This window comes from Cynara cardunculus (genome assembly GCF_001531365.2).
Source record: "Cynara cardunculus var. scolymus isolate 2C chromosome LG 1, CcrdV1, whole genome shotgun sequence".
Classification (NCBI taxonomy): Eukaryota; Viridiplantae; Streptophyta; class Magnoliopsida; order Asterales; family Asteraceae; genus Cynara; species Cynara cardunculus.
The window spans coordinates 14,764,535-14,776,091 of record NC_037528.1 but is presented as its reverse complement, the minus strand read 5'-3'; the positions used below and the strand labels follow the sequence as shown (position 1 = coordinate 14,776,091).

The 11,557-nt window shown below is 33.9% G+C and overlaps 2 protein-coding genes across 3 annotated transcripts; both read right to left on the bottom strand.

Moving 5' to 3' along the window:
• Nucleotides 1-1,504: 1,504 nt before the first annotated feature.
• Nucleotides 1,505-2,163, bottom strand: LOC112500502 (casein kinase II subunit alpha-4, chloroplastic-like). The gene is made up of 2 exons (XM_025104003.1): nt 1,803-2,163; nt 1,505-1,713 (listed from the first exon to the last, which is right to left on the bottom strand). The coding sequence occupies exons 1-2, from the start codon at nt 2,161-2,163 to the stop codon at nt 1,688-1,690; spliced, it is 387 nt and encodes a 128-aa protein (XP_024959771.1). The 3' UTR covers nt 1,505-1,687.
• A 2,820-nt stretch (nt 2,164-4,983) lies between these two features.
• LOC112515008 (formamidase-like) lies at nt 4,984-7,707 on the bottom strand. Of its 2 annotated transcripts, none has more exons than XM_025121659.1 (7): nt 7,411-7,707; nt 6,598-6,835; nt 6,334-6,524; nt 6,029-6,264; nt 5,672-5,915; nt 5,242-5,349; nt 4,984-5,124 (listed from the first exon to the last, which is right to left on the bottom strand). In XM_025121659.1, exons 1-7 carry the CDS (start codon nt 7,627-7,629, stop codon nt 4,999-5,001), a joined length of 1,362 nt encoding a protein of 453 aa, XP_024977427.1. In that variant the 5' UTR covers nt 7,630-7,707; the 3' UTR covers nt 4,984-4,998. The 2 variants fall into 2 exon arrangements, with proteins under 2 accessions (XP_024977427.1, XP_024977428.1); XM_025121660.1 differs by having other exon boundaries at nt 6,935-7,673.
• Nucleotides 7,708-11,557: the final 3,850 nt, after the last annotated feature.

Genomic DNA, 11,557 nt, shown 5'->3' with positions numbered 1-11,557 from the left:
GCTGTCACAACCGCCACTCACCCCCATCTCACCCTACCCTAACCCACCACTAACTACCATGTCATTATTGTCGCCTTCATACCCACCCACTCCCAGCCATCCGACCACCATCCCACCACTGTCGTCCTCACAACTGCCACCCATCCCCACCGCCCCGCCCCACTGTGGGTGGGATCGTCAAAACAATTACGATTGGTTCAATCCTATTGAGAGATTTCATTCCAATTCCTATCAACCAAACGCGTGGTCAAATTCCATTCCAATTCCTTCAAAGTCAAATTATTTTAATGCATTTCAATTCCATCGAATTCCATTCTATGAACCAAACACCCCCTTAGTGTATGGTCTTACGACATGTTTAACAACTATATTATATTAGAAATTTTGAATATTTAAGAAAAATAGCTTTACCAGTTATTTTAAACACTCTTTTAAAATAGAGAAAAAAAGCCCAGAGATTAGAGAAATATCTAAATTTGAAAAAGGAGATAAAAAAAATATTGAATATATGTTAGAGACGCTCTTAGGGTGACATTTAGCAATTACACAAGACAAAAATTGTTGAAAAAATAGTATCGAGAAATTTGTGCAAAATTTTGATTAGATTTGTAACAGGTCGATAGATTCCATTTCGATGAATGATATTTGAAAATTTCGTACTTGTCCCTTGTTTTTGGAGTTTTAATAAACTATAATGTTGGAAGTTTTTTTGTGCTCCTTAAAATTTATATTTATTATATTGAAGCAAATTAGACTTATTTATTGAATATATTTGGGATGAAAAGAAGGAAGTGAATGCACATCTGTTCGGGTGTCTGCTCCCTGTTTATGCGCCTCGAGTCCGACCTCGTCTAAACCCTGATAGGTTTATAAGGAAGGAGTCCTTGTCGCATTACATGACTTGTTGAATAAATAAATTCATAAAAACAATGCAAGAATGTGAAGGCGCTTGGTCCACTAATCTAAGAGCGATGAACGAACCTCAATCATATATGATTTATTAGTCTAAAAAATAAATGTAATATAAACATTCTCGTGTTCCCTTTATATACTAGGCTAGAGTAAATTACTTGTTTCATCTTGTTTTTTGAAAATTCAACGGATCTTGTCCCTATGGTTGCAATTTTGAACAAGTTACATCCTTGCACTAGCAGTATATAGCCAACTTTTAACAAGTATTGTGCCATATGCAAACACGGTTACTTAACCAAGGAATCGGACATATGAAGTTGCTTCTTTCTTTATGATTTTAATCTTAGGCTAACAAGAATACAGATACAGGCTCCACGACCTCCTTCCAGCGCAAGAACTGATGCACAGCTAGTGAAAGGGAAATCACCTTCTTTGGACGAAAGGAAACAAAGTGTATAACCTTAGAAGAAAACCAACACTCAGGTGAAACATGAGCAAAGCAAAACCAAAGCAATCCATCAACACTTAACAGAATCTCTGCAGGCTAAATATCTAATGAGTTCATCTATGTTATGCAGCATTTATGTGTAGAAAGTACGCATGCAGTATGTGGAACATGAGTATATAATCTAAGAAAATAAATTGGGGATACAATCAAGAAATGTCCTAACCTTCTTCTTCYTAACAGGTTTGAGTATTTTAATRATGCACTTCTCSTCATTAATACAGTGAAATCCCTCGAAAACMTCGCYGTATTTTCCCCTCCCAACCTTCCTTACCACCTCATAATTGTCCTGTTCCCTGTAAAAATCAAGATCGCATAAATGAGAAAACAATAAGCAACAAAAAAGACACAGAAACGATGGCGCACGCCACAAGAGATCGCTAACCCCCATAGATCAGCGACTCGTAATCCCAGTACTCCTTAGGCCGGATAACATTAACATCGGTATAAACCCTAGCCTTGGACGGCGCGCCGGGACGGCGGATAGCTTTGCCGATCTTTTGCGCCAGGGTTTCCTGCAGTGACAACGTCGGCCGGAGGCTATTGAATGAAGGTGTAGGTGGGTGAGGGAGGGGGTTTTGAGGAGGATATATGTGTTTGTGTTTTTGTTTGCGGTGATGATGTTGTTGCGGTGGAGCGGTGGCGGAAGCGATGCGACGGAGAAGTAGGGTTGACGATGGGGAAAGGGAGGATTTGGTGATGTTGATGGAGGAGGCGATGAAGTGCAGAGAAGGCCTTGCGGCCATCAAACGGGTGTTATAATCAAGAACACGGTCTCAGATCGCACCCTTTCTTTTTCTTTTCCAACATACGCCTTTATTTTTCTTCTTTTGACTACTCTTTTTTATTTTTACTTTTTTTTTTAAATTACATCACCCTTGAATTAGGGTTGCCATTTACCATCGACACGGTGCCCGATTCATCCATCCCGAGCCTTGATTTAGAACGCTCCAAGATTGTCCATAACGGTGCTCGAGGGTATGTTCGCCTCCTCAAATTTGTCAACTTTCAAAGACGTATATGTTCCTTGCTCGCCGGACCAAAAATTGCATTCACACAAGCTATTGGAGTGAAGATTAGTTCATACGAGAAGGAAATAAGTGAATGTATGTTACTTTAAGGCAACGAATTGGGGTCCCAGTTAAATTAGCAGATCAATCATTGATTTTTTTGTGAAATGTCACTTCTGGAGTTATATAGTTCGAATTGAATTAAGATCTTCTCATTTGTTTCTTTTAGAATATCTAACTGGGGTGCAAACTATTGAGGTCATTTTCCCATAGACGCAACTACAATCAACTCAAATGTTTTGACGCTTGTATCCAAGGGTGTCCCAACGAAACAATTACACATGAAATGTACAAACGGCCATTTGATTACAGAGTGACACTCTAACAAACACCCATAGGAGTCAACACATGCTCAGCAAATTAGCCGAACATTAACCGAGTCAAGAAACAACTCCAAGAAGAAGCATGTGCTTGGAGAGATTCAAATCAAGTTTCCCTAAATCAATGTATTTCCCATCAATGGTCCTTAGTCGTAATTAACATCGTACTTGAAGGGCATTAACTTCCTATACGTATTTTAGTACATGTTTAGGTTTTATTGAGGCTTTTCATATCTATTTTCTAAAGTTTACTGGTATATTTTAACATGTACAGTAGTGGATTAATGATCATCATTTAGGGTTTTTTGCGTTACTAACTTCTAGTGGTGTTGTGTCCTGTTGTGTACTTTATTGTTTTACTTTGTTAATTTTGTTTTATTCCCACGTTTATATATTTATCTTGTTCTTGAGTGATAATTTGGCCAAAACAACTCTCAACATATTTAGACTTTTCATTCAATTTATGACCCTATATGTGTGTATATCGTGAGAACTCCCCTTTTCTATGAAAACCACTTTGCAACCATTGATCGTGTTTGATCGAACGACGATGATCACACTTCTTCTTTTTGTAAAGGAGGGGCATTTTGCTCTTTTGATATCCGTATTTGGGTACCTTAATATACCGTAACTCGATAGCCTTCATGTTAAGGTTATGTAAGATTCAATGTTTTTTAATGTTAAGATATGGTACAATATGTGATGCATGTGATGGTTAGTTAAGGTGCAATGTTTTTCACATCAAGGGATGTTAAGGTCAGTGTCGAGCAATCGGAGTTCCACAATTAATGCATCTATGTTAACATGTTTTTGTCACTTTTTGTTTTGATGAACTAAAATAAAAACGATTCAATATATTTTTAAGGGATTCTCATGGTTTTCATGAAAGATAAAAAGTTATTACATTTCCAATTCTTATTTGAACCTCCCCATATACTCCATTGATCTCTCATTGCTTTGCATAGTTCGTCGATTATGCACCTGCTCAGTCATTATCCGTCATCATTCTCGTTATTTATTTGAATTCCGATTAACACACAAACCCATTTTCTTAACCTCAAATTACACGAACATGATCGCCCAAATAAGAGTTTCAAACTCAATTTATTAGATTAGAGCATGAGTAAAGTAGTTTGAATTTTAACTAAATTAAATGCCTTGTGATCATATATAAGTTTTAAACGGAAAAAATAACATCTATAATTATTATATTATTTTTCAAAAATAAGATACGTTATTTACTACTTTGAAGCACGTCCAACTACCTATATAATTAATCAAACATGTTAGTTGTTCATACAAAATTTATGAATTTAAACGTCCTACATAAACAATAGCTTATTAACATTTTGAGTTTTCCGTATAAACCATTTTTGTAAATAAAAAACATGTTTAAAAGTTTGTACAATATACCGAATAAAATGTGTTTTTATCTTGACGAGCCCGAATCTCGAAAACGATCCCATATTTTCAAAGGGGAGGGGATACCCCCTTTCTGTTCCATCGGACCATCTATGTACATTGTCGCATTCATATTTACGACCTAACCTACACCTTATGTAGTCTACAAGATAACAAGTTTTCATTTTTTTAAAATATATAATAATTATATATAACATAAATCGGCATACATTTATTTTCATGAATGTTTATGTTTATAATGGATTAAACTTCAGTGGATTGGTATATCTTTTTAGTTGGGACCCACCAGGCCACCATTATCAAGAAATGGCAACAAAGGTTGCTTTTTCTTCTTTTGATGAACTAAAAAGTAAGTGCAACTACATGAGAATTCAATATCCTACATTAAATGCCAATATATCAATTGGATTTTATTTAACTTTAAAATTCAAAGTACGTTTACAATAGAATCCATACTCGTCAATTTGTAAGAAGACGAGAAGTTGTAATATTACATATGATTAAATATGATACGAACACTTAATTATATATGATTAAACACATTCAAAAAGAAAATGGAAGTCGTAAGGAAAGTTGTCTGCTATATGTTGGTCCATGCAACATGTTTCTAATCATATATAATTCAGTGTTCGTATCATATATATCCATATGTGATCTTGAAACTTCTCACATTTTCACAAGTTAACCGCATTCTCATTTGAACAAACTATATATATATATATATATATATATATATATTTTTTTTTTTTTCAGTGGTACCATATTTATATTAACTTCCTGTTGCACCAGGGTTTTTTGTGATGGGTAAATTTCCGTCATAACTACATCTTGGAATATTTGGATTCCTCACCACCCGCGGTCCTACTGGCAACTTGTTACGTTTTGGTCGAATATCCTGCATTTAAGAAACGATATGTTTCAGTTTTTCAAACACATATCTAGCTTTAATCTGCCAACTAATTTAATATCGGAAAAGAGACATTGAAGACAGACCGATCGATATCTGGTATACCTGATCAAAGATGGCCGTCGGAATAGCAAGTGTTGCAACAGCATTTGGAGCATCGACTATTCCTGAAATCCTCCCTTCGCACGGACAACATGACAGTAAAAGATACMCCTGATGAATTCAAAACGTCACCCTTCAAACCACATATGAGAAAAGAAGTTTCAAATACAAATCATGTTATTCATGCAAACCATACAAACCAAAGGTTCTTTTATTATGGTATGGATATTTATGGAAGATTATCAGAGATCTTTCATTATAATCAACGTTTTATATTAAGAAACAATCGACATATTTATTGAACCATATATTCATTAAATTAGATAAACATTTGAGATTGGTTTGTATGGTTTCTACTAATTAGAGGGTTTGTATTTGAATATCTCTCGAGATGTGATATATATTGGATCAGCTTGGTTTGGTTAATCCTAACCTGTTCCTTCGAGTATCCAAATTTGGAAAGGTAGTCAATTGCATTCAAAACCGCACGCTTGTAAGCAACACTCGCATCAAGGTAATGTTGTCTTCCACTCTCATCGACACTGATTCCCTCAAATACGAGCCATTCCGAGAATCTTGGCTCTACCGGCCCTATCTCAAATATCGGATTAACATGAAGAGGAGTCGGTCCCATTGGAGTCAAGTATTCCTTCATCCCGCCTCTTATGATCTCACATCTAATAACAAACAACCCCAAATTGAAACAAAACACTACAACACAAATCGGATGCTAAATATGTCTAAATGTTATAATAGAAAAAAACCAGATATATGAGATAGTGAATTGTACTTGAGCTCAAGAAAACCACTCATCTCGATCGCCCCACAAAACGAAACTTCACCATCGCCTTGTGAGAAGTGCATATCTCCTGTACTAAAGTTAGCTCCTTCCACAAACACCGGAAGGTAAATCTTGGAACCTCTGCTTAGATTCTTGATGTCACAATTCCCTCCGTTTTCCCTTCCGGGAATCGTTCTTGCAGCTTCGTTAGCAATCTTCTCCCATTCCCGACTTCTTTCTGGAATCTACAACATCAATCAAGGCTTCATTTACCAACTGTTTGCTACTTATAATCGTTCTCAAATCATTCATACCTTGCCAAGAAGGCATCCTTTTGTGGATGGCAGGTTTGCTAATGGCCTTGAATGCAAAACTTCACATAACTTGAATGATTTTAGACCATTTTCTTCCAGCTCTCTTTCTCTTTCATTCCATATATTAAGTAGCTCCATTGAAGGTGCAGTTCCAATTATTCCAGGATGAGTTAAACCCGGAAACCGTACACCTGTTAATTCGATCAACATCAAACACTTGTGTAGTTTGTTTGTTTTAAATGAAAGCTTTTATAATTCAGTCACCTGGAATATGGGGAGAGTAAGCATATATTCCTTCAAAATACCAAATAGCTTTAGTGGCACATGGGAAATGATCAGTAAGAAAACCACCACCGTTTTCTCTGTCAAAGATCGCCGTGAAACCCCATTCTTCACCAGGAAGAGGACCCAAATTGCATATCTCAACTGAAAGAAGATCTCCTGGGTTCGCCGGAATTCCTTCCTCATCAACCACTCTGATCGGCCCACTCAAATAATGCACCTGAAAACCAGTTTTCCAGCAAAGTCAATGGCTTTTTTTCTTTCTTTTTCGTTTCATCAAATCAAATGGAACTTGATCACATATGGCATATTGTATTACTGTTGAAAGGTCCACGTGTTTAACATCAATAGCAGAATCGTCATCTTTAATGGCACCTCCAGTCCAATCCACCATATCTATCCTGAAAAATTCCCCAGTTTTCACCTCAGCAACCGATGGTATCTCAGGATGCCAACGGTTATGGAGGGGAAGCTTTTGCTCCCATGGCTTCTTCTTCAGGTCTACAGGTACTACTAGTCTTGGTGTTGAAGGAGCCATAGATGATGAATTGTTACTGTGCCTGTGACTGTGTGTGAGAGAAAGTAAGAATCTTCTAGGATATATATACACATGATGTATATATAACCAAATCAAGAATCTGTGGCCGGCAGGTGTTGATTCATTCCATCAATCTGCAATCGGATTTTTTACCATTTGGGCTTTTGTTTAATTCGTATCCCTTAGGCCTCATTTGTGTCAATTGGATTTTTATTACTTGGGCCTAATTGTAGTAGATATTGGATAACAAGACTTACAACCGACTGGTCAGCATATTTGATATCGTGGGCGGTGTATTCTCGTGTGATCCCGCCTCCAGAAAAGTCCACCATCTCGATTCGAAAAAGCTCACCAACGCTAACCTCGGCAACTGGTGGTATATCGGGGTGCCAGCGGTTGTGAAGGGGGAGTTTCTGTTGGGTTGGTTTCTTGGTGACATCTATTGGCACTAGGAGTCTTGGACTCTGATGAGCCATTTGATGATAAAAACTCTGGTTTCCAATGTTCCTTTTGGCAATTTAGTCGACAGAAAGTAAAGGAATGGAAAGCAGATATTTTATTTGTTTCATTTTCAATTGGAAAAATGTTGTTGTCTGGCATATCAATTCATTGTAGTTGGATGGTGAAGGATTGATGGGGATGGAGCATCTAAGCAAAGAGATTTTTCAGTTTTTTGTTTGAAATATGTTCAAGTAGTAAAAATAAAGAGATATGAAGTAGAAATCTTTAAAACTTAGTATTGGAAAAGGAGATATATTATTTTTGTAGTTTTTACCAATAATGTAAAAAAGCAAAGGATTGTGTGAGAAAGATAGTTAAAATGAGAAGCGTAAAAAAAGATTCGAACCCTATGGTTTGCAGATTGTTTGTGATAAATTTGGATTTCATGAAGGGATTTGGAATTCTTTATGTGTTTGGTTTGTAAGATTTGAAATGAAATTGGATTCCATTGTTTGTAAAAATAATTAAATTACATTTTTAATAATGATTATTAGAAAACAAATGTTTTTAATGTTTTGTTAGACCTTATTGCATACAATCATTCAAAATCCCATGAAATCTCAAACACCTCTTAAGGATTTCAAAATCCTATGAATGTAGAATTTCAGTTAAAAATCCTAGAATTTTACATCCAGACAATCCAACAAATCAGATATGAGATTGGAATGTATTTGAAATTCAAATCCTTTAAATACATTCTATTCCTGCAAACCAAACGGGACCTAAAAGTTGGGCTTTATTTGACTATAGCATCTCCACCACATTCTTTAAAAAATAAAAAAAATAAGTTTTTGTTTTGTAGTTTTACTTCAGTAAATTATATATATTGTTCTCTAAATTAAAGAAAATAAGGAAAACTCTATGTTTAATGAATTAAAACTTGATGGGCTATGAGATAAATGAATTTTCTTTATTCATTTTCACCATTAATATTAAAATATTATTATTTTATATAATTTTTTTAAAGTGAATTATGTTTTAGTCCTTGTGGTTTGTTGGAAATTTTTATTTTCGTTCTTATGGTTTTAATATTTCGGTTTTCATCTTTATGGTTTGTAATTCATTTTTATTTTCACTTTTGAGGATAAAACACTACTTTTAAGTATAAATGATTAAAGTATAAATAAATTATAAACCATAAAAACAAAAAAAATCAATAAATTTTAAATTATAAAAACGAAAAAAGTAATAAATTTTAAAACATAGGGATTAAAATTGTAATTTCAAAACCATAAATACAAAAATTGAAACTTTTAACAAACCATAAAGACTAAAAAGTAATTTACTCCTTTTTTAAATGCTTTGAGATAATAAAACTATACGTAATTAGGGGGTGTTTGGGATTGCTTTTAAAAGTGGTTTTTTGACTTATTTCAGTATGGCACCGAAGATAAACTATTTTTTAGTGTTTGGGTAAGAAAAAAAAATTGCTTATACCGGTGCCAAACCGGTAATAAGCAGTTTTTGATAAGTTAATCCTTCTTGACTTATGAAAATCAACTTATTACTAGTTTACCATTTTAACCCTGTATAACACCCTTTCTCCAATACACAGCGTATACATCTCTTCATCATCTTCACGAAGAGATATACACACAACACATGCATCTCTATAGATATCTCCAGATATCTCTTCACGAAACAATCATCGTCTATCATTCCGATCATCATCATCATCATTGATATCTCTTCTCCATTTATATCTCTTCATGAAACCATCATCGTCTACCCTTCCGATTATCATCATCATCATCATTGATATCTCTTCTCCATATATATCTCTTCACGAAACCATCATCGTCTACCCTAACCCACCAATACCAACAGATACGATTGTACACAACCGATACGATTCTACCCTAACCCCAGAAGATCGATACCTTAACCCAATACGAACAAAGATCGATACCTTAACCCACCAATACGAACAGATACATCGACGCAGATACGGTACTGTGTAAGTCCTTGATTTCTCTCCTGTTAATCTCGTTGTAATTTGGGATTTGATGAATTCAGACTTCTCATTAGTATATTCTATTGTTTTCTTCCTGAAGTTGTTGTTTGGATCTGTTTCAATTATTAATTTTTACCAATGTTAATTAGGAATTAGCTTTTACTTGTTCATTGTTTTTCTCAACTGCTATAATCACCAAAGCTGAAACCTCTCTGTTCTTGTTCATCGTTTTTCTTTTGTCAAAGAGTGCTTATTATTATGAGATTCTACAAACATATAATTTCAAACAAAGCAAGCAAAGTTCAACRTCTAAACCATTGAATTTACAGTAATAAATTTAGGCACACTGTTGGACAAAAATTTGGAAGCTTGAGTAGTTTTCTAATATCCAAACACATGCCTTGGTTATAAAAGTTTACATTTTTTTTGTTATTGATATTTTGGTTATAAATCTATTATTTTTATCATAAATTATTAATGATATTGATATAAATGTTTGTTAATTATTCTTATTAATACAAATTATTAATCTTATTGATATAAATTTTTGTCATAGATATTATTATAAATGATGAAAAACAAATTTTTATATGTTAAAAAATCAAATAAGTTAATAAGCAATCCCAAACACTCTCATAAGTCAATAATATGGAAGACTGTCCTTTTTGGTCATTTTATAGATATAAGCAAAATTTGTCAAACACTAAAAAACAACTTATCAGCTTATTGCAGTTTGGTACCGCTATAAGCTAATCCAAACACTTTTTACAGAACTCCGGTTTGATACCACATAAGTTAATAAACATTTTTACAAAAAAAACATAAGTTGTTTTAAATAAGCAATCCCAAACACCTTCTTAATGATATAATTAATGATGAGATTTATAAAATAATAACCTATTCAAGTTAAATTGTCTTCCAAAAGATGGATACACCAAATTATGTAATCAACGATGATGAACTCGTCACTTTTATATTAATTTATTTTTTTTCTAATAACTTATACATTTACATTTTTTATCGTTTAAAAGATTTATCAAACATTTTTTTTTATAAAAATCAATTAGATAAATATTTCTAAATATATTATTATTTTGGGGATTTCTGGCATATCTTGTGATTAGAGTTTATTGCTTGCGTTGACCAGGTTGAAAATATATAAATAATTTAACTCAATGTGGTTTGAAAAATCTTAACATAACCTAACCCAACTCAATCCAAAGTGTAAGGGTTGATCGGGTTGATGAAGTTGATATTTTGACACATTAAAATATTCCCTTGACCTTGAATATGTTGTCGTCTCTATTTATAATTCTTTTCTCATCATCAATTACTTTGTACAACTCATCCACGCTTCTCAAATCTTAGGTAAATCGTATTCAACTGCTTTTCTCAATTTGCATATATATGTTCACATTTACTAAACATAGAACATATATACGAAAGAGTTGTATAAAGATGGATAATATATTGAATATATATATGTGTGTGTGTGTGTCCGCGCATGCGTATGTGTGTGTACACACACACATAAGATACGTTATAGTGTAATTGTCTAACGTAAATATTAATAGGGACTCAACAATCATATTAAATACAAGAAATAAATGAATATTGTGTTCAAAATTACCGTAAACCGATTCCAATCAAATACATATGGTTTGAAGATTTACACCTCGATTAAAAATCAAGTTGCTTCAGATTGAATTATTACACGTTAGGTTAGCTTGGGTTGATCGGATTTTTTTTTTATCATACCTACTTGTCATGCTTTCAATGAAGAACAAGATGTGGTATTAGGTAAATCAAGTTGGAACTTGTCATGGGATTTGATTCCATAAGCATAGAGTTTAACAACGTGATGAAAATTAAGTATTAGGGGCCGTTTGGTTCGTGGAATTCAAATGGATTTCATGGAATTGGAATGACAAATTCCCTTCACCAAATTT